This window comes from Diaporthe batatas (genome assembly GCF_019321695.1).
Source record: "Diaporthe batatas strain CRI 302-4 chromosome Unknown Contig00011, whole genome shotgun sequence".
NCBI lineage: Eukaryota > Fungi > Ascomycota > Sordariomycetes > Diaporthales > Diaporthaceae > Diaporthe > Diaporthe batatas.
In genome coordinates, this window is record NW_025408558.1 from 932,278 (window position 1) to 953,569 (window position 21,292).

The window sequence follows — 21,292 nt, forward strand, 5'->3', positions numbered from 1 at the left end:
AGGGGCAGAGGAAGAGTGAGAGAGTGAGTGAGAGAGAGCACGGGAAGGAAGGAATCACGCCAACGCACGCCCGCCAGAAAAATGGCCCACATGAGAATGCTCACCCCGGAAGCATCACCGGAACCCGAAACCCGGCCATCGGGACTCTGGCAGCCAAAGCCAGCATCAGCCACCAACAACAGCCCCACCAACAACAACGCCGCAGCCACACAGCAGCAGCAACACGAACCACAATCATCATCATCATCATCATCATCATCATCATCACAGCAAAAACGAAAGCGCTCATGGCCCTTCCCGACAACACGCCCAGTCAGCCCCCCGTCATCCACCTCCCCCGCGATGATGAGGGACGATGATGTCGGCGATGACGACCAGCGACCAGGGATCAAGGCCATGTGGGAGAGCAACGCCACCCACGGGCTGTCCCGAACCGCCGCGAGCCGGGGCCGGCCCCCCTTCCAGGACGCCCACCTGGAGGACGACGTGCAGCCCATCTTCGAAGGGCTGATCCGCGACGGCGTCGACGACGCCGCCTCGCCCGAGTACGCCCTCGCCTTCTACCCGCGGGCCCACGAGCTGGCGCTGCACGCCGAGAACGCCCTGCTGCACCACGGCGACAGGGCCGCGGCGGCGGCCCTCTACCTGCGCGCGTGTGCCCTCCTGCGCGTGGGGCGGTACTCCTCCTCCTCCTCGTCTTCACCCCCTCCTTCTTGTCCTCCCGACCCGGCAGCCGAGGCCGACGCCGGGCCGTGCCCCATCCGCGCCCGCGCCTGGCACCTCCAGAAGTCGTACCACACCAGGGCGGGGCGCCTGCTGGGCCCCGACGAGCCGCCGCTGGACGAGGTGCTCATCCCGCACACGCACGACGCGGCCACGCGGCCCGACGAGGGCAGGACGGGCGGCGTGCGCGAGCGCGGGTCCGTCTCGGCGGCGGCAGCGGCAACCAACAAGACCAAAGCAGCAGGCCCCGCGCGCCCCCAGGTCCCGGCCGTCGTGCGCCTCCCGCGCCACACCCTCCGCACGGGATCCCCCTGCCCGGCCGTGCTGGTGGCGACGGGCGACCGCACGGCGCACACGGCTCTGTGCGGGGAGCTGCTCGCGCGCGGGTGGGGGTGCGTCGTCGTCGAGACGCCCGGGTGTGGGGACTGTCCTGTCGCTGGTGCTGGTGCTGGTGCTGGTGCTGGTGGTGCGGCTGGTGGTGAGGCGGCGGCGCTGTGGGCTTCCGTGCTCGACTGGATGGCTGCTATTCGTGTTTTCGACATGGGCCGCGTGGTTGTCTGGGCGGCGGCGGCGGCGTCGGCGTCGTCTGGGCCGCTGGCGCTGGTGGGCCAGTTCGCGGGTGCGGCGGGCGGCGGGCTGCCCCGGGTGCGCGGGTGCGTTGCTCTCGTGTCGGGCGGGGGGTCGGCTGTGATGGCTGCTGGTGGTGGTGGTGGTGGTGGTGATGTTGTTGATGGTGACGGCTGGGCTGCCTCCAATGGGCGGGTCCTGGTCGTTGCTGATAATGACCACGATGACGGGCTTGTGCTTTCTGAGTACGGGGCCCTGGATGGGGGTGCCGGGCGGGCGGTGCTGTCTGTTGCTGCGGGTTCTGCGGCTGTTTATGACTGGGTGGAGGATCTCTTGAGCCCTGACTTGGTCGTCTGAGTGTCGAGGGTCGAGGGTCGAGGGCCCTCATTATGTGTATGTATCAATAACTACCATGTATGTTTTTTATGGTGTGGATGGGCTTGTCATCATGGCACGGCGTCACCAGCGCAAGGGAGGTCTGAGAATTCTTTTTTTGATTTATTTATTGTCTTGCATATGAGATATCACAGCACGCAACGCAGTACGTATGCATTTCGGATTTATTCTGAATTCGAACAATTAAACAAGAAAAAAAAGATTTAAACCTTTTACCCAACCCGCTCGCTATATATCTATTCAGTCATCAACGTCTACATGTTCACCATGACCTTGAGGACCAGGCCCTCCTTGTCGTCCTTCACCTTGCCCGCCATGCCGAACGCCTCGGGGATGCTGTCGAGGCCGCTGTAGCGGTGTGTGATGAGCTCGGCGACGGGCGGCAGCTTGGGGTTGCCGCCGGACAGCAGCTCGATGACGCGCGGGTACGTGTTTGCGTAGCGGAAGACGCCGACCAGGTCCACCTCCTTGAGGGAGGCGGCCGAGATGGGCAGCGTCTGGATGGGGTTGCCCATGCCGATGATGAGGATCTTGCCGCCTGGTTGTGTGGACTGGGGAGGATCGTGTCAGCTGGGATGTGTGCTCATCGCAGGCAAAAAACAAAAAGGAAAAGGAAAACACTCACGTAGATGGCGGCCTGCAGACAGCTCTCCACACCGGTGCACTCAAAGGTGGCGTCCACGTCGCCCACCGCCTCGCCGGCCTTTGTCTTGGCCTCGCCCACCAGCGCCGCCACCTCGCGCGCAAACTCGAGCTTGGCCTCGATGGTGTCGGGCCTCTTCATGGGGACCACGACGCTGGCGTCGGCAAAGCCGCGGTCGACGGCCCAGCGCACGCGGTCGGCGTTGATGTCGGCGACGACGACGTTCTTGGCGCCCAGGACCTTGCTGACGGCGCAGCACAGGAGGCCCACGGCGCCGGCGCCCAGGACCAGCACGGTGGCGCCGGGGTCGAGGCGGGCGCGGTCGCCGGCGTGCAGGGCCACGGACAGGGGCTCGGCGAGGGCGCCCAGCTCGAGGGGCACGCCGGCGGGCAGCTTGTGGCAGTAGGCGGCCGGGTGTGCGATCTGCTCCTGGAGGGTGCCCTGGGCGTGGGGGAAGCTCTTTGCCGAGGAGCGGAAGGACATCTGCCGGCAGATGTTGTACCGCCCCTCCTGGCACAGCTTGCACTCGCCGCAGGGCAGGCCGACCTCGAGGGCCACGTTGTCGCCGGGCTGGAGGTGTGTGACGGCCGAGCCGACGGCGGTGACGGTGCCGGCCGACTCGTGGCCCAGGGTCATGGGCTGGCGCACCTGGATGTCGCCGTTGCGGTAGTGGTTGTAGTAGTGCAGGTCGGAGCCGCAGAGGCCGGTGGCTTTGACTGCGACCAGGACTTCGGTGGGCTGGAGGTCTGGGAGGGTGCGCTCTTCCTGGTGTGGTTTTTAGTGGTGGGCTGGTATGGTCAGGGAGGCGGGCGCATTCTACTCACCACGCGGAGGTCCTTTGCTGCGTGGAGCACAGAGGCCCTGACTGTTGATGTGGCCATGTTGTGAGGTGAGGGTGGTGATGGTGGTGATAGTCACAGTTAAAAGCTAAGTATCACTTGATACAAGATGAGAAGAAGCAACAAGCAACAAGCAAGATGATGGTCACGATAGTAAGGTAGGTGTGTGTGTGTGTGTCGCGTGGGCAAAGGGACCAGATGACAAGACAAGAAGCAGAGACGGAGACAGGAGTGAATAGCTTCAAGCTGGAGGAGCAGGCGGGAAGGGTGGATCTCTTAGGTACAGTGTTGGACAATTGGATCAATGGGAGGCAAGATGATTGCTCCGATATCGACCGTCAAGTCTCTCTCGAAAAAGGGACAAACCTTGAACCGACTCCATCACCCCGCGGGGGTCGATCAAGATGGCGCCGGAGGACTGTCGACTTAGACTTACTCACACACGGTACACGATAGTGCGCTCGCTCTCCTCTTCTCCATGCGGGTTTGTCTCGGCGAGATTCCGCCTCTGTGCATCCAGCTGCGCCCAATTGGGACAGCAATTAAAGGTCTGAGATGCCCAAATGGTCTGTCTCTCTGTCTGTCTCTGACCACCATTGGCATGGAGGGTGAAAAAAAAAAGGATCGGGTCGGAAAAGGGACCAGCGAGCACTCAGACGGATTTCTGCTTTCTCCAAAAAAAAAAGCCACCGATGGGCAATTCCCCAGATGCAGCGACGTCAGCGGGGTTGTGCCTTGGGCAATTCCCATTTCCCCCCTGGAGGAGCCCCTCTCCCCCGCACCCACCCACTCAATTGTCCTCCCGACGGGCGAGGCCCCCAAAAAGTGGGCAATTCTCGCCGATGGTTGCCGCCCTCGTTCACCACGCGCCTGGATCGGAGCGAGCCTGGGACACTGGGGTCAACTTATTTGTCCACCGCCCCGTTGGATCACGAGATGCTTGGGCTGGACAGATGGACTAATAAACTAGAGGCTTGACCTGACTTGACCTGACTTGGCCGTGCACGCTCATGACCACCCTTGCCTGTTGACTGACTCTTCCCCTTCGCTCGTGCCGTGTGTGTGACTGTCAGAAGCCGTCACGAGAGTGTGGAAGCCGAGTTCAAAGTGTCGAGGGGAACGGAAACAATAGACAGACTTCACTGCCACAGCCACTACCACAACCACAGCCATGGCCCACAACGCCCTCTTCTCCCTCGAGGGCCAGACAGCCCTCATCACGGGTGGCACGCGAGGCATCGGCCAGGCCATCGCCGTCGCACTCGCCGAGGCAGGCGCAGACATCCTCCTGGTCCAGGTAAGCAAGCCACGAACGACAAAATCCCACGAGCGAGCTGCCCCAGGAGACTGAGACTGACACACGCCCCCTCCCTCCGCCCACAGAGAGACACCTCCAACCAGTCCACCCTCCAGTCCGTCGAGGCCCTCGGCCGCAAGGCCCAGATCTACACCGCCGACCTGGCCTCGCCCCAGGACGTGGCCGGCCTCGTGCCGCGGGTCCTCGCCGACGGCCACCAGGTGCGCATCCTGGTCAACTGCGCCGGCATCCAGCGCCGCCACCCGTCAGAGAAGTTCCCCGACGCCGACTTCGCCGAGGTCCTGCAGGTGAACCTCAACACGCCCTTCGCCCTGTGCCGCGACGTCGCCGCCCACATGCTCGGGCTGCCCGAGCACGGCACCACGGGCCGCAGGGGGTCCATCATCAACTTCGGCTCCCTGCTCAGCTTCCAGGGCGGCATCACCGTCCCCGCCTACGCCGCCTCCAAGGGCGGCGTCGCCCAGATGACAAAGACCTTTGCCAACGAGTGGACCAGCCGCGGCGTCACCGTCAACTGCATCGCCCCCGGGTACATCGCCACCGACATGAACGAGGCCCTGCTCAACAACCCCGAGCGGCTCAAGAGCATCAGCGAGAGGATACCCGCCGGCCGCTGGGGCACGCCCGACGACTTCAAGGGCCCGACTGTGTTTCTTGCGAGCAAGGCCGGCGCGTACATGAGCGGGCATACCTTGACTGTTGATGGTGGGTGGATGGGAAGGTGATCTTGTATATATATAGAGTGTTTGAATTTAGAAGTATTTATTTATGTATGTATGTGTGTGTGTCAAATATCAATTCCCCATTACAGACACGGATGAGTTCAAGTCACAATGCTGTGGGAAGGCTAGCAATCATACATCACGGACGGCTGATCAAAGCTTGATCATATCAAGGCGCAAATGTTGTGGAAGATCCTGTTCTCTATTTTCTCTTTCTTTTCTTTTCTATTCTATTCAATGCCTCCCTCCGATCCCGCCCCCTTTGATCATGACTTGTCCGGGAAACCAAAGTCAACGCCGAAAGGCGGGTAGACAAACCGCTGCACCTTGCCGTTCTTCTCCAGGTCCTCGCCGTACGCGTTCAGCTCCTTCACGTCCTCGTCGTCCAGCTTGATGAGCTTCAGGTTCGACTCGATGCGCGACGGCGTGACGGACTTGGGCAGCGCGGTGCTGCCGCGGGGCACTGAGTTTCGCGGGACCCGGTTAGCAGGTGTTCCAGATAATAAGAATAAGAATAAAAATAAAAATAAAAATAACACAAAAATGAGTAGTCGCAACAAGAACAACCCTAGGGACAGTCACGAGAGGAGAGAGAGAGAGAGAACTTACCATGCCAGCTCAGCAGCACGGTCGCGGGCTCGACGCCGTGCTTCTGCGCGATCTTGGTGACGACCTCCTCCTTGAACAGGGGCCCGCCCGTCGAGCCGAGCGGGCTGTACGCCATGATGTGGATGCCCTTCTCCTTGCAGAAGCCGACGATGTCGTTCTGGGGCAGCGCCGGGTGGTTCTCGATCTGGTTGACGGCGGGGGCGACCTTGGCGACCTTGAGCAGCTCCTCGAGGTAGCGGCGCGAGTAGTTGCACACGCCGATGGCGCGCGCCTGCTTGCCCGCGCCCTGCGCCGGGTCGACCAGCGCCTCCATCTGGCGCCACGTGTCGGTGTGGTGGTACCCCTCGCGGATGATGTCCCTGCTGCCGTCGGGCAGCTTGGGGAACTTGTCGTCGTTGCCCTCCGGGTTCATGAGCAGCGGCCAGTGCACCAGGAACAGGTCGACGTAGTCAAGCCCCAGGTTCTTGAGCGACTTGTCCAGCCCGAGCTGCACCCGCGTGTTGTACGTCGCCCACACCTTCGTGACGACGAAGACGTCGGACCGCGCCACGATCCCCTCCGAGATGGCCCGCGCCAGGCCCTGGCCCACCTCGGCCTCGTTGCCGTAGCAGTACGCGCAGTCCAGCAGCCGGTACCCGGACTTGAGCGCGTGGTACACGCCCTCGGCCACCACGCCCGGCGCCGCCTGCCATGTGCCGTAGCCGACGGCCGGCATCTTGTGGCCGCTGTTGAGGGGGAAGCTGACGTCGGCCATTTTGTGTGATTTGTGAGTGTATGTGTTGTGAGACGTGGGTATGTATGTACGTGTGTCTTTGATGTCTAGGCAGCTTGACTACAACACGCTGAGAGCTTGTACAGGAATATTGGGGGGGTGGTTAGATGAAGATAGGATGAAATTCTCCAGAAGAAGAAAAGTCAAGAGACAAAAAGGGACACAGGCAACTACTATCTCATCAGGAAAATTCAATCCGAGAGGGAAAACCGAGACTCGCCCGGATAAATGCCCCTCCAAAGCTCCCCCTCCAAGAAAGGGGATTGTGTAATTCTGGTCCCCTCGGGTGCCCCTCCCCCGCGGGCTGCCAAGGCCTGGGGTGACAGCATTGCTGGTGAGAGCCCACCGGGGTTCCAGGGACCCGCTGAGGACAGCCCAAACAGGCTCGTTTCGGCGAAGCTGTAGGCGAGGCGGGAAAAGGAAAGACTTGGCGCGGTTTGCGCCTCGGTGGTTTATGAGCCGACCTTTCTGGTTAGTAGTCTGCTGTCCCTGCCATGCACTCACTTTTACTTACTCAAACATCTCTTCAGGCTTGCAAGGGGATACGTTAGAGACATCCCAAGCATGTGATTGCTGCACCTGGTTTCGTTGGTGGTGGTCGCTGCATCTGCATCTGCAGGAAATTACGCACCTACGTCACGCACTCGAAGGAGGAAGCTTTCTCGAGGTGAAAGGGGAAAAACGGGCGGGCTGTCTGCCGCCGCCATGCGTTCTATTCATGGTCTTTTTGAGCATTATATCAAGTACGCCGTAAAGTCTTTCTATGCCTGGAGTGCTGAAGAGAAAAATGCTGCTGTGCGCCGCGACCCAGGATGGTGAGGTTGGTACTGTTACAACAAAGAAAAGTAGGTATCATAACTCGCACAGTGGCGGGCATCTATCCGGCGATCAAGACCCAGAGCCTGTCCAGTGTCGTTAGCAAAGACGCTCACCATGCAATGCCACAGACGGGTAATACGGAGGTTAAGAGAAGGGGGGGAAGGAAAACTCACAAGAAGAATATCATCATAACGCCGAACATCTTGGCGAGGAGCCACCGGTTTGACGAGACGCTGCTCCAGTACTTGAGCAGTTCCCTCTGTGCACCTCCGACGTTGTCGACCACGTCTTCCGTGTTGGCGTCGATCCGCTCAATCATCTCGGTCTGCTCCGACACCATCGTCGCCAGCTGCCCGAAGATGCTGCCCAGCTCCGTGATGGTCTTTTCTATGGCCTCGATGGCCTCCCCTCGCTGTTGGATATAGGCGTTCTGGGGCTGCGCCTCCTCCATCATCAGCAGCTGCTGGTCGCCCACGGGGTTCAGCGAGAGCGTGTCCCCGCCCGGCGCCGGCGTGCCCGTCTTGGGCGTGCCGTACAGCGGGCTCGCCGACTGCTGCAGTGGGACCTGCGCCTGCGTCGATACCGACGACAGGAAGTTCTCCTGCCTCGACCTGCTCGCCTGTATCGTCTTGGTGCGCATCTCGAGCGTCTCGCGGAAGCTGGCCGACACGTCCGTCAGCTTGCCCTGCAGCAGAAGCACCACGTTCTTGTTGTGCTCCGACTCCTGCGACTTGCCGCCCTGCTGCGACGACCGGACCACATCCTGCAGGCCGGCGATCTGCTGGTTCAGCCCCGAGAGGTCCTGCTTGATGACAAAGGTGAGCTCGTTGATCTCGACGGGGTTGTCGAAGAGCGTCTTCCGCCGCGCGAGCTGTGCCAGCTTCTCCAGCTTGCCCATGGTGCCGCTGATGCCCCGGCCGATGTCTGCGGCCTTGCGCGCGAAGTCGGACCGGCGGGGTTTTCGGCCATCTGCCTCTGCCTTCTGGGCGTCTGTGAGGAGGGACCGTCGTTGGGAGCCGACCTTGGCCTGTGCTTGTCGTCGTTGTGCTTGTGTGAGGATGGATTTGAACTGGGAGCGTTGGTTAGAATGCGCGAGGCTCGGGCGGCTGGTCCACCGTCCACCATGAGGCGGCATACCTCTAAGGTTCTGTCTTGTATGTTTGCGACAGCCATAACTGCGGTTGCGGTGTATTAATTTGGGGTGTAGGTCGTGGGGGATGGACGGCTAGGAAAACAGCCTTGAGAGAGCGTGTGGTGTCTCGTCGGGCAACTGAGGTCGTGGCGATTCGGGTCGAGGTGATGCGATCTGCACAGCAGTCCGTCTCGATGGAACAGCGATGGGGGGGAGAGTAGTGAGCTGTTACGGCTGTTGCAGGTGGGTTGCCCGTGACTCGGCTGTCTCGATGACGAGATCAGGCTTCCAAGTTTATCAGGGTATCTAGGCGATAGGAGATTTGAGGGTCTAGACGGGCCGCGGACGAGCAGAATTGATTGTGATAAGCCGCTGGGGTGGGTGAGTTGTCGAGTCGCCGGTCACTTGTCGCGGGTCGCGGTGCGCAGCTTGAGGTCTGTGGGTCGCAAAAGAACGGATCTCGTATTAAAAGGGAAAAAAGGCTGTGACGTTCCCAAGATCTAGTTCCGTGGGGAAGAGGCCTGGTATTACAATGGCGTTGTGGGGACGACTGGGATTGCGAATGGCCGTCGGTGTCAAGAGTGGAAGTGGTTAGAATTGAAGGAAATGGGGACCCGGAATTTGGTGGTGGTTGGCAGATTAGATGAACGCACGTCTGCCTCAATCAAATGCCAGGAGAAACGTGGTGTTTGCCTTGGTTCGCAGCGAAATGGGGGAGCGACCTGGCTCGGACACTTGCAGGGCGGCTGGCAGCTGGGGTCCCAGGGAGGCCAGTTTCATGGGTGCCTCAGGCAGCAAAGAATTGGGGTGCCAGGGTGCGTCAGCCACTCTCTCGGTTCCATCAAGTCGTCCGACCAATTTGCCCCCTTGCTGCCTCGGCTCTGCCCTCCCGTGACCAGCAGGACACCCTTTTTGAGACCAGAATTGCATTCCATCCCTGCGGCACGTGTTTGTCTGTTCCAAATACGGGCAGAACTTCTGCTGCGGACACGGACAGAACGGACAATTGGATCGCCAAGGGATGGCTCGACAAGGGCCTCTATTCCGGCTGCCGCCCAGAAACACGGAGCATGTCGATCTCCCTGAGGCAATCTAGTCCGCATCCTACGGCATTCGCCCAGGGCTGCTAGCGAGAGAAACATCAGTCCAATACCAAATATGATACACGCCAATCATGTGATTATTTGGAACATCCGGAGCATGTCGCTCACGGAGACGTATAAACTCCGCCTTCTCCGGGCGTTGCCTCAGCGTGGCACCATCTCTGTTCATCGCCGGGAGGCCCGGAACTTTGATCGAGGCATTTCGGGTTCGAACCCAGTCGTCCTGCCCTACTGGCTGGTACCAAGCCTGCCCACCCAGGTGAGGATCCACGTCGACCGAGAGCACGCCGTATTGTACGATGTTCTCCAGCCGTGACCACCCAGATGAAAGACACAGCGAGATTTGATTTTCTATGTCACTTTAACACCACTTGTTGAGTACATCTCGGTTCAATCTGAGCAGCGAATACTGCGACATGGCTGCAACAGGCTGACAGTAGATGAGCCGCCAAGCCTCACGGTGATACCCCAACAACACCCATTTCATATGGGACGAATATGCACTTCAACCCGCCAAGTCTAGTATCAGTCTACTTGTATCTTGCCACAAGATCGGAAACCCTGCACTTCTCGGGGCACGCACATGACGGCCCCTAGCAGAATCAACAGCCAGGGGAGACGGGTCGTTTTCGACTTGCTTATTTTATTTAGCGATGCCTCGACATTCATTCCAGAAACAATCGCGGCCAGATCGACGAAGGGGAAGTATTATCATTGTCCGACCCGGGAATCCTGTATCTGTAGGTGGACCGGCGCAGACCCCCCAAACCTCGCGGCCTTGCAAGCGCTGGCTGTCTGTCTTCATGGTCATCTCAGCGTTCTGGCTGGTCCTTTATTGAATGCAGTCGTGCTGGGCATACTCAAGGCCGCCCATGGGCAGCTTGCAGAAAGACAAGCCGTCGTCGCGGTGCTTCGAGTGGAATGCGAAAATGACTTCGGGCTGTGAGTGCTACCTCGATCGTCAACGTTGGAGTTCAGGAGCCCTTTACTAGTTCTCGTGCGGTGCGAACACTATCGCGACTGTGCCGGGTAGATGTGCCTGGCGAGCTGATTCCCAATTGCCAAAGGGACTGGTATCATGTCGCATGAAATCGCTGGAACACGCTCTGAATGAGCATTGTGGGTAGGGGGATCCCATTTCCTGTGGGGTTGGGCATGCCTGTTCTGTCTTACCGGTCCCGCGTCTCGTTGCCCATGGTCTGGCCGTGTAAACGCGTCGAGGTCAGCATACAAGCAGAGAGTGCACGGTGAGAAGCATGCTGCTCCCTCTCCAATTTTAGCGTTTGCCTTCAGCTAGTACTGTCAGTTCGTCCGGATGGGATCCGCCCAGTACCATTTGTTCCAAGACTTGTGTTAGGGGCTAGATGGAAAGCGTCCAGATAATCGATAGTAGAGCGCAGTCACGCGCTCCGAAACAGAGCGTAGGAATTTCACAAGTGTAAACCCTACTACCAGAGGTTAGACGCAAGAGGCGGCTGTCTGTTGACCATACTTGCGAGGGCTCCTCTCAAAGTTAAGACTTTTATGGACTATTTGTAATTTTTGAGTTTCTCTATTAGTAGAATCCACAGTTTGTTCTAGAAGGACAAGGCACAATGTTTCATTCAAGATAAGCTCAGTTAAGTTTGCCATGCAGGACTTTTCACAGTGTTCTAACAATTTTATAATAGTCGCACTTTGTGGGCGGACGGTTTGGAAGTCCGGTCCTCACCAGCATATAGTCGAAGACTAGTGCATCTTGATTGAAGGGAATAAGAAAAGTTGCACTTTTTTCAACTAATAAAACTTTTGGTTCCAGACAAATCGGCGTTCCTGATCTACTCGTCTCACCAACTTTTTTTTTTGAAACCAAATGCACGAAATCAATCGAGCTAAGCCTGCTATGCAGCTAACAGGACAATGACAGCCATGGACTCTATTATCCCGCGATCAGCTCTTGCTGTCTTCTACCTTTGCTCTTATGCAATAACCTACGGGCCCGCAGGAATAGGAGTTGTTGAGCGCTTCGTGGGCCATGTCCACCGGGCGTTCTGGTGCGCCACCATCGAAGAGGCTGTCCTATGGCCCATATACACAGTCACATTTGGACACGTACAACACGGATTTTTTCGGACAGTTCTCCGGTTCCTTTTGCATTTCGGCGCTTCAGAGCTGGGCTGGTCAAGATACAGGCGGTGGGTGCAGCTCCTCGTGCTCCAAGGCTCACTATCTCCTTTCCCGACCGGCACGCCGTCCCTCCTCGGGGACCTGAGCACCTGCGCCGCTGTGGCCCAGGGCGTCTCATATTTCTGTATCATTCTGATCTTGGACGACATAAACGCCGGTCTAAAGATGCTCCAGGACGCGGCGGAAACCAAAGCGGCCATCATCTTGGAGGGCCCGGAGGAGGCCGAGCCGCTGTTCGAGAACGACCACCAAGTCCTCGAGGGTGCCTTGCCTGGGGATCTGCTCGGCGAATTACTGCTCGGACTGGGCGACATTTGCGGACTCTCGGCCGACATGTTCAACACTGTGGGGTGGTACCTGGAGCGCATGGCGATCGGGGCGCTGGTGACGGGTTGCGTCAACGCTTATAATAACACCCACCCGTCGTGGCGGCCCTCTATTTTCAGAGTGGGCATCGTTGTCATCCTCGCCATCTCGGCTGCGTACTGGTTGGAGCACGTACACGAGGCCTGGGACGAAGAGGACGCCCGCGCCGCCGCCGCCGCCGGGGGGGACGTCGGCGTGCCGAGACGACCCCTCGCACAGAGACTACTTCTGCGGCTGCCCCGGCTCGGGCCACTACCAAAGCCGCCGGTGGGCCTCCACGACGTCCTCGATCAGGCGTCCCAGGACACCTGGCAGGTGCGCGCGGCGATGTGGCCCGACGACGCGCGCCGCGACTTCTACGCCTCGGTGCTGGCTGGGGATCGGGCGTCGTCGGTAGAAGCTGCGTTCTTGGTGACCACCGCGGGGCTCATCGGGCAGTCCGAGTTTGAAGACCTCTGGCGGAGCGCCGGGCTTACTACGGGGGTTTTGCTGCTTGATGGTGACGAGGCTTCTCCCCCTGCCGCTGCCGCTGCGGGTATTTCGGGCTGGATTCTGTTCATCTGGGACCTCCCCGCGTTCGTCTCGTATTACATAGCTCCCATGATGGAGTTGTGTTTTGGTATAGGTGTGGTTATTGGTGCGATTGCTGCAACTTTTACATTGATTCGGAATGGTCAAGGAAGACGAGAAGAGGGAGAAGATAGAAGGGAGGATAGAAGGAACAGGATGGGGGAGGGCGAAGGGTAGGAGGGCAGGAGGGAGGGAGTGTAGAAGAACCAACTGACTGAAGGTTAGAGTTAGAGGGAAGAGATAGGTTGTTTTAGTAAAAGATCCTAGGTCAAAAATTAGAATTATACCTAGGGAGTTAGCATAATAACTTAAAAAGTGATATAATACTCATTCAGCTCTAATATGCTGTATTCTTGCTTTAATGTTGGAATGGCTAAGTCTGACTATTTAAGTAGTTGTGCCTGATTGTCTGTGTTGAATAAATCTAAAAGGCCAAATAAATTCTATTATGCGGAACTTTCCCAACCCTTTGTATGAAGCACTCTTCAGTCGCCTGTTTCTCATCCAAACCACATCCCATGATAGTCGCTATTTACAATATAATTCATATGCGTTGGTTGCAGCATAGGTATGATGCACATGATGGGCGTCAAGAAGCCAGCAGCTATGCCCACACGTCCGGCATGATATCACGTTACAGCGGAGTTTGTGGCTAGACTACTTCCTGTCTATGTGATCTCTGTAGTGGACTCCCTTGTAATGCTATTCCATAAAATAGGAGAGTGGCTTACAGGAGGGCATCCCAACGAGGACAGGACAGCAACTATCCCGTAGGAGGCCTGCGGAGGAGATACCGTGGCCGTATAGCGGATACACGGGCAGAGCTCGTAGTGACGAACGCGTCACGTGTGCATTCTGATGTCCATCGTGATGGTTCCATTCCAGGATGCTCGTTGGCTTGGTGTCGCTCTTCGAGCACCGTGCATAGACATCCCGGGGATGAGAGATATATCGTCAGCAGGCATGCACGTCGAACGTCAAAAAAAGGAAAAAAAGGGGCGGAGATCTGATGCTTTCTGAAGATTGATTGAGGTTTGGCCGGGAGCAGGGTAGCTCGAACCGAGCGAGGGGGCCCGTGTTCTTGGCGCCTGCCGCATTCTGTCCGACGTCAGAAAAAAAGCTGACCAGAAACAGGAGAAGCAAAAAAGGCGCCCCTGCACAGCAGCAGCTTTGTCGCTTCTCGCTTGTCTCGCCTATGCCCCGTGTCACGACATTTGATGGCTGATTTTAGCAGACAATCGCCTCCCTTCCCCAGCGTGGCGCATATGAACACACAAGTGGTCTGTGGGAAAGCCCAGAAGCCCTGCAGCAACGGGCGTTGTTGAATTCATCAAGGCAAAATTGTGGTGACACCCGCTTTTATTTCATATTACTTGTGTGAGGAGCGCTCAGCTCTTACCAACTGCGTGGCGCCGCCCACTTGTCGTGTGGGCACCTGCGAAAATGGAGAGATTGACCCGGTTTTGATCAGTCATGCAAGCAAGCGGTAGCAGTCCGTCTGAGATGAGACAAGGGCAGCTCTGCAGCTCTCCTGATGTCTCCTGTGTGGGTTATGCCGACAGCCGGCAGATATAATGCCGACCATTGTACGGGCCCGTCAGCCTGTAGCTTATTAGAGGGAACATCCCGTCCCCTTGTTTTAGTGGTACGGCGTTGGGCGTCAACGGGGCTCTCGGGACGCGGGGGAATTACCAGCTGGCGGTTGGCTGCGGTGTCGCCGGCCCAAGTAGGCAAAATGGTTGTTCCACGACAGGTCTGAGCCTACATCAATACTGTAATAATAAGCAGGTTTTGGGTTTGGGCACCGACAGGAACTGAATTGCTGAAGGGGGCGAATCAAGGCTGGAGCCTCGAGTCAGCTCCTCCTCCCCATTTGAGATATGATGCCCGGGAGTCGATAAGATGGCGTACGGGGAAAAGCCTGAGGGGTTCGTCTAGATGCTGGAGTAACATCCAAGTGCCGTCATAGCACACGGGATTAGGGTAGATACACGACACTGGACGCTACGAGTTGGCTGATGGTGGGCCGTGGTGAGAGCACGGGTGATCCGCCAACGTGACAAATGTAGCGAGCCCACCGCGAATCAAAGCATGATACCTCGCAGGCTGTCGCAGGCTGCAGACATGGCGGCCTAGTTTCGTGGTTACGCGGACGGATCTGATCTGACTGACTGGCAGATGCTGGTTGCAAGCCAGGTGCAGCGCGGTGCGGGTGCAGTGCAGGACTGAGACGGCAGGAGTGCAGATGACCAGGCTGTAGATCGCATCACCCTCCTCTGGGGATTGTGGGCGGATCAGCATGGCCGAGATTGGATGCATGACAGTCCGTCATGCCAGCGCCAGTGTGCCAATGCCCAATGCCTAATGCCATAGTGTACGGTGTAGACCGACCGTCACTTCACTACGTGCCGCCCGCATCCGGAAGGAAAGCCGCCCGCCTTGCTTACCACAAGTTGGGCCTGGGTTACGGTGCGTGCCGGCAACTTACCTCTCTTTGTCACCAACAGTCCAAGGTTAAATATAGCATGGGCGAGCCTGTGCACCCGTGTCGACCATCAGCCCAGCCACGCGCCGCCGAGACGCCCGGGCAAGCGAGGCACACAGGCACACTGGCACACAACCGTCCGATGATGGCGGGCCGTTAACAATCTGAGAGGCCCAAGTGCGGTGGTGATACGGGCGATCAAAAGGTCCAGAGTTGGCGAGACCCCTAGGATAAGCGCTGATCGTGGGATGGGCGGCTTCGGACGAGGCTGTGATAGGCTGTCCAAAGGGGGACAAGGCGGTCTGGTTGCCCACCTTGTTGGCTGGCCTGCTGGCAGTTGGGTTGACCCGAAGTGCTGGTTTGGCCGGCAGGCAGAGCTGTTCCGGCTATACTGTGGTATGTAGCAGGACTGATGCGAGCGAGGCAGGGAGAAGTGGAGAGGGGCCCCTGCAGGAGTGAGGCACGGTAGCATCGGTGAGGAATCTTGAAGCAAATACATAAGACCGCGAGCAGCCCATCCGGGAACAGGGACGGCGAATATTGCGGAATGGTCTGGCCAGTGGCCACAGTGGAAAAGGTCCGGACGGGGCACCGATCGGAAACAAGGGCGGACGCTGTTGCCGTGAAGCGAGAGATGGGCCCAATGCCAGCCGGGAACGAGCCAGGTGAGCCAGATGTCAAGCAAGCCGTCGGGAGCTGTGACGGATTGCGACAGGAGACGGATCCGTCAGTTCATGTCTGGATCCAAGCCCGTTGTCAAGCCCACGCCATGCCGCACCACGCCATGCATTTGCTGTGCCGCTGAGACGACGGAGTACTGTGCAGTAGGACCGAGGCTCTTCATGCTGGCTCGGTCGGACTCGGAGGTCAGTCAGCAGTGTGGTTTCTCCTTGATTGCCACGCGGATTCACCGACTATCTCGCCCAGCATGCACCCAGGCGGACACTCGAGAGACCCGTCTGCCAGGCAGATAGCTGGGCAGTCCAGCACTCCAAAAGCCCAGCAGTCCAACGAGGATGCAGCATCGTGGGGTAGCCGGTGTCTGCCTGGTCGGCCGTGCTGGCCACGCCGACACGAGCCCCAGCCATCCATCCTTCGTGGGCCGGCAGGTCGCCTCGGCGGCCGTTGCCTCGTCCTGTTCCTGGTCCTGAATTTCCGTTCTCTCCTTCTCTGGCTCTCGTTCTCGTCGTGGAAACAACAGCCGTGCCGGTCTGGGCAATCTGGCATGCCGTCGGCCGAGGGGGAAGGAAGCTTGGTCTGTGAAGGTAGTGTAGGTACTTAAGTAGGCATCGACGACAGGCGGACAGTGCAGGAAAGACGACTGCAGGCGGCCATGCGAACCAGGGTAAAGTACCTGGGTAGACGGCTGGTGCTGCCCGAGGTACGAGGCACGAGTCTAACCGCAACGGCCCGTACAGTGCCAAGACGGTGCAGCAGTCCTGACAACCTTAGCTCATTCCAGGGGTGTTAGGCTGGCTCATTCCCATCATGCTCGGGCTCAGCAGATCTCCAAACCTGGCCTTAGCTGACCTAGGCATCGGGGATCTGGGGCCTGGGGGCCCTGCAACTGGTGCTTGGTGCTGGCTGCCCGACAGAAGCCCAGGGCCAACGGGGCCAGCAGCAGAAGCCCACAAGTCCAGGATGCCAGGATACCAGGGTGCCCGAGCCTGAGGTTCCAACGCTGCCAGCCTGCCAGCCCGCCAGCCTGCCAGCAGTGCAACGCCCGCCAACGCACCCGACTGCCAGAGGAACCAGGAACTACTACTAGCAGGTCCTGCTGCATCCAGCCCGCACAGCCCACAGCCCACCCAAGCCCACCAGCCCACAAGCCCACCCAGGCACTGTCGGTCCGTGTCGCTGCTGTGGTCTGGTCTGGTCTGGTCTCTGGTGGAGGGCCCGCTTAAAACCGAATCCTTTTCTCAGCCAGCCCTCCCCCCTTCCTCCTGCATCTTCCCTTTTGAAACTCCCTCTTCCCGCTTCCCTTTTCTCAACCCACCCCGACCGACTGACCATCTCTCCCCCTTCCCTCAACTCGTCGTCTTGCATCCAAAGACGGTGGAGATTTGAGCAGGAAAGACCCCGATTGAGGTTTTTTCCCTTCTTTGTTGACATCGTGCATTGAGGCATCTTCAGAGCCCGCCTCATCAGCGTTTCCGCCTCCCGTCTCGTCTCCATCTCGCTCTCGGTACTGAGCCTGATCCCTCTGCAACCACTCACTGCGCCCTTCCGAGTCGACCACCGATCGATCGCCTCTCCTCGTCATCCACCGCTCTCCCATCCCCCCACCACCACCGAACTACTTCTATTCGCCCTCACTCTCTCCCGGGTGTCACCATCTGTCTCGAAGCATTTATCTATTCGGTCTGAAAGTGAATACGTGAGTCTCACACTACCACTACCACTACCATTCCTCTCGTCGGCTCCAGCACCAGGTCGGGCATCCCCATCAGCTGCACCAACAAGCACTGTGTAAAGCAAGGGCCGTCCGTCTTGACCGTCTTGACGGGCCTCCTTGCTTGGGGTCTTGTGGCTTGCTTGGTCGGTTGCCTGATCACTTGCCTCGTCTGCACTGGCAACTGTCGGTTCCGGCTCTTCCTACCTCATAGCATCTGCCCCCCCCCCTCAAGCAAGCTTCCCAAACGGCTCGCGTGTGCTGCATCCAAACAGCCTTGGCCACCACTCCACTCCCGCACTCTTCCCCCTCCTAACCCAATTCCACCTCACTTCCTGCAGTGCAACGCCTGCATAGCCTGATTTGTACTCCACCACCAACCCTCGCTTCCTTGCACCTACTTCTGATTGCATCACACCGCCTCCACCTAAGGGACAATCATCATCCTAACCTACATACCATGCGAGCATTTTACTAACCTGTCCAACCTGGCGATAGTCTTTCAGCAACCAAATCCGAGTCCCATAGACTCTTTTTACCACCACAAATATCAAGTAGCTCCCTTCCTCTTCGTGGGACGGAAGCTCTTTGTCAATATCTGACAAGATGACCACAATGGTACGTTCATTATACACTCGTCTCTCCATCATCAAGTACGGTGTCGAGGCTTTGGGAACGACAACTGCGGTTCTCTGGTGGTGGTCGTGAGGTCGTCTGTCCTGGCAAGCCCATGCCCAACACGCCACACCAGTCACCCAGCTGCGTCTCCGGGGCGTTCCCCGTGTTCGGGTTCAAGTACCGGCCTATTAACATAAATAACCCTTAACTAACACTAATACTTGGTGTGATACAGGATCTCAGGGTCGGTAACAAGTACCGCATCGGCCGCAAGATCGGTTCAGGATCGTTCGGTGACATTTACCTGGGCACCAACATCATCTCCGGAGAAGAGATCGCCATCAAGCTCGAGAGCGTCAAGGCCAAGCACCCCCAGCTCGAATATGAGGCTCGTGTCTACAAGTCCCTTGCCGGTGGTGTTGGTATCCCTTTCGTCCGTTGGTTTGGAACAGAGTGTGACTACAATGCCATGGTTCTGGACCTTCTCGGACCCAGTCTGGAGGATCTCTTCAACTTCTGCAACCGCAAGTTCTCGCTCAAGACCGTCCTCTTGCTGGCCGACCAGCTCATCTCCCGTATCGAGTACATCCACGCCAAGTCGTTCATTCACCGCGACATCAAGCCCGACAACTTCCTGATGGGCATCGGCAAGCGTGGCAACCAGGTCAACGTTATCGATTTCGGTCTTGCCAAGAAGTACCGTGACCCCAAGACCCACTTCCACATTCCCTACAGAGAGAACAAGAACTTGACCGGAACTGCCCGTTATGCCTCCATCAACACTCACCTCGGAGTCGGTAAGTCTTTTGACCTTTTACTTCGTTGTCTTGACCATAACCCGCTGACCGTGCCACAGAGCAATCCCGTCGTGATGACATGGAGTCCCTCGGATACGTCATGCTGTACTTCTGCCGCGGCTCCCTGCCGTGGCAAGGTCTTAAAGCTGCCACCAAGAAGCAGAAGTATGACCGTATCATGGAGAAGAAGATGACTACCCCGACCGAGGTCCTCTGCCGTGGCTTCCCCAACGAGTTTGCCATCTACCTGAACTACACCCGATCCCTGCGCTTCGACGACAAGCCTGACTACAGCTACCTGCGCAAGATCTTCCGTGACCTCTTTGTCCGGGAGGGCTTCCAGTATGACTACGTCTTCGACTGGACCGTGTACAAGTACCAGAAGAATGCCGCTCAGATCAAGCGGGACGAGCAGCAGGCCGAGGACAAGGCCGGTGCTGCTTCCGGACAGGCCAACACTGCCGCGGCTACCAAGGCCACTCCTGCCATCCAGAGCAACCGCGCTCGTAAGATGATCGCTGAGAACCCCGACGCCACCCGTGGTGTTGGCACGAGCGACAGGATGTGAGTGCAAAATTAAGCCCAGGCCCACTACATTCCTTGTAAGGAATCCTCCTTCGAGTTTGGTGTGCTTCATAACGCTGGCCGAGGGAAAATGCTGACAGGAGTGCTGACCATCAGTCTGCGATAACAGGCTGCGCTCGGCTTCCAGAGGCCAAGGCGCTGCTGGTGAGGGTTACGCTTCCGGCTCTTACCAACGACCCACGTGATTGCAACACACGGCCTCCCGATTCTCAGATTGTTTTATTGTGGAAAAAGATTGTTCATCCCTGAGCGACACTGGTAGACGGCACGCCGTGATGTCACGGGTCCTTCTGCCGGCGTTTCCTCACTCATGGCAACAAGTCTTCGCTCAGGGATTGCATTCACGAACATCTCCACTCCACAGCCTCCCCACGCCATCCTGGGGAACCATTTTTCGTTCCTCGACGTATTTCGGTTATCACTCATGGCTCGGTCAATTCTTGAAAAGGCGAGTTGGTTTCTGCGGCATTGGGCCGGTAGATCCAGTATACAACGCCCCATCTTGAAACGGCTGAACGGCACGCCCGGTGCACCAATTGCTGGGGCACCGGCATGCGAGGAAGAAGAGTTTCGTTTTTGAGATAGCAGAAGCCCACCAGCTCCGCCACTCGACGAACCGAACAGAGGCCCAAGTCAACCGGAGGTGGTCGTTGGCACGCCCATGACCGCTCTGGCTGTGACCAGCCCCGTCGTTGCGACAACATGACTACCGCCCGTGGTAGCCTGCGTGCCGAATCTTTTTCATCGAGATTGCTCTTGTTTTCTTTGCTTGTCCTGGTTATTATTTTCGACTTGACTCGGGGACACACTTCTGGGGAGGTAATATTAGGGGACGCGTTTGTTCGTGGGATCCGAACTCGGGTACGCCATAAGGGACTCGAACTGGGTATCAGGTTTAACCGCCGATCTTCCTCCAAGCCGTCATTCAATCGACTAATGCCACCGTCCAACAACAATGCAACATTGCTCTCGGGCAGCTTGCATGGACTAGTACGCAACTGGCGGTGGCAGCGTGGAGGACAAACCCGTGTTGAGAGCCCCGGTCCGATCTCTTTCATTTCACTACCAGCCGCTCCCTATTGACATTTGTTCTGCGTTTGACCCCCACTCATGACCAGACTTCCTACCTCTCACCCACGCGCGAATCAACCACGCCTGGATGGCATAGACGTGAAGGAGAGGTCACCAGGAACGCCTTCAATACATAGGACGGGTCTTCAGGAACGGTCAACACGCACCTTTTGATTTGCTAGTCTACCACCGAATCTAAATTGCTTTCACAAAACTTTGTTCTGCTGCTCTCCAAGTGATGTCATCCCATCCCCACACACCTTGCAATTAGACTTTTGTATGACTGATGTTGACCCACAACATGATATGACTGTGGATGCGTGGAGTACTACACGTCCAAGCCGAGGGACCTCACAAGAGACAGCCTCATTAGAACATGTATGAGTGGCACCTCGTGATGATGATTATGATGGCTTTGGCAGGTTGTCATCAGATCGAGGCCAGTGCCATCAAGAACGAAACGAGAATGCCTTCTTGTGTGTGTCAGAAACGGGAGATGGAAAAGATTGCCTGGTATAGCAAGTATCAACAGTGAATGTTTCTTTAAGGACACGTCAATTCTCTCGGCAAAATCGCCACGCCCCGTCTCGCAAGAATTG

The 21,292-nt window shown here is 57.8% G+C and overlaps 7 protein-coding genes across 7 annotated transcripts; 4 read left to right on the forward strand and 3 right to left on the reverse strand.

The window, feature by feature from the left end:
* Positions 1–81: 81 nt before the first annotated feature.
* KVR01_009213 (uncharacterized protein) lies at positions 82–1,900 on the forward strand (the record flags this gene model as incomplete). The annotated part of the gene is made up of 1 exon (XM_044785219.1): positions 82–1,900. The coding sequence occupies one exon, from the start codon at positions 82–84 to the stop codon at positions 1,645–1,647; it is 1,566 nt and encodes a 521-aa protein (XP_044641715.1). The 3' UTR covers positions 1,648–1,900.
* An 8-nt stretch (positions 1,901–1,908) lies between these two features.
* On the reverse strand, positions 1,909–3,767 carry KVR01_008937 (uncharacterized protein). The gene is made up of 3 exons (XM_044787451.1): positions 3,154–3,767; positions 2,312–3,094; positions 1,909–2,237 (listed from the first exon to the last, which is right to left on the reverse strand). Exons 1-3 carry the CDS (start codon positions 3,208–3,210, stop codon positions 1,941–1,943), a joined length of 1,137 nt encoding a protein of 378 aa, XP_044641439.1. The 5' UTR covers positions 3,211–3,767; the 3' UTR covers positions 1,909–1,940.
* Positions 3,768–3,832: 65 nt separating this feature from the next.
* On the forward strand, positions 3,833–5,299 carry KVR01_009590 (uncharacterized protein). Its single transcript, XM_044790130.1, has 2 exons — positions 3,833–4,465; positions 4,552–5,299. The coding sequence occupies exons 1-2, from the start codon at positions 4,340–4,342 to the stop codon at positions 5,209–5,211; spliced, it is 786 nt and encodes a 261-aa protein (XP_044642092.1). The 5' UTR covers positions 3,833–4,339; the 3' UTR covers positions 5,212–5,299.
* A 175-nt stretch (positions 5,300–5,474) lies between these two features.
* On the reverse strand, positions 5,475–6,571 carry KVR01_009552 (uncharacterized protein; the record flags this gene model as incomplete). The annotated part of the gene is made up of 2 exons (XM_044785171.1): positions 5,475–5,671; positions 5,818–6,571. The coding sequence occupies 2 exons, from the start codon at positions 6,569–6,571 to the stop codon at positions 5,475–5,477; spliced, it is 951 nt and encodes a 316-aa protein (XP_044642054.1).
* An 895-nt stretch (positions 6,572–7,466) lies between these two features.
* KVR01_008957 (t-SNARE syntaxin) lies at positions 7,467–8,581 on the reverse strand (the record flags this gene model as incomplete). Its single annotated transcript, XM_044790178.1, has 3 exons — positions 7,467–7,491; positions 7,582–8,477; positions 8,546–8,581. 3 exons carry the CDS (start codon positions 8,579–8,581, stop codon positions 7,467–7,469), a joined length of 957 nt encoding a protein of 318 aa, XP_044641459.1.
* Positions 8,582–11,542: 2,961 nt separating this feature from the next.
* On the forward strand, positions 11,543–13,059 carry KVR01_009413 (uncharacterized protein; the record flags this gene model as incomplete). Its single annotated transcript, XM_044790960.1, has 1 exon — positions 11,543–13,059. The coding sequence occupies one exon, from the start codon at positions 11,543–11,545 to the stop codon at positions 12,920–12,922; it is 1,380 nt and encodes a 459-aa protein (XP_044641915.1). The 3' UTR covers positions 12,923–13,059.
* A 3,532-nt stretch (positions 13,060–16,591) lies between these two features.
* KVR01_009401 (uncharacterized protein) lies at positions 16,592–20,903 on the forward strand. Its single transcript, XM_044794835.1, has 5 exons — positions 16,592–17,607; positions 18,121–18,240; positions 18,476–19,037; positions 19,097–19,601; positions 19,732–20,903. The coding sequence occupies exons 2-5, from the start codon at positions 18,229–18,231 to the stop codon at positions 19,805–19,807; spliced, it is 1,155 nt and encodes a 384-aa protein (XP_044641903.1). The 5' UTR covers positions 16,592–17,607; positions 18,121–18,228; the 3' UTR covers positions 19,808–20,903.
* The last annotated feature ends 389 nt before the right edge of the window (positions 20,904–21,292 follow it).

What these genes read in the sequence shown, in the direction of transcription:
- KVR01_009401 (XM_044794835.1), top strand. An exon ending in CAACACTCACCTCGGAGTCG is followed by an intron (nt 19,038 to 19,096) that starts GTAAGTCTTTTG and finishes ACCGTGCCACAG; the next exon opens with AGCAATCCCGTCGTGATGAC. An exon ending in GTTGGCACGAGCGACAGGAT is followed by an intron (nt 19,602 to 19,731) that starts GTGAGTGCAAAA and finishes CTGCGATAACAG; the next exon opens with GCTGCGCTCGGCTTCCAGAG.
- KVR01_008937 (XM_044787451.1), bottom strand. Translation starts at nt 3,210, where the DNA reads ATGGCCACATCAACAGTCAGGGCCTCTGTGCTCCACGCAGCAAAGGAC. An exon ending in CAGCAAAGGACCTCCGCGTG is followed by an intron (nt 3,095 to 3,153) that starts GTGAGTAGAATG and finishes AAACCACACCAG; the next exon opens with GAAGAGCGCACCCTCCCAGA. An exon ending in GTCTGCAGGCCGCCATCTAC is followed by an intron (nt 2,238 to 2,311) that starts GTGAGTGTTTTC and finishes GATCCTCCCCAG; the next exon opens with TCCACACAACCAGGCGGCAA.
- KVR01_009590 (XM_044790130.1), top strand. Translation starts at nt 4,340, where the DNA reads ATGGCCCACAACGCCCTCTTCTCCCTCGAGGGCCAGACAGCCCTCATC. An exon ending in CAGACATCCTCCTGGTCCAG is followed by an intron (nt 4,466 to 4,551) that starts GTAAGCAAGCCA and finishes CTCCGCCCACAG; the next exon opens with AGAGACACCTCCAACCAGTC.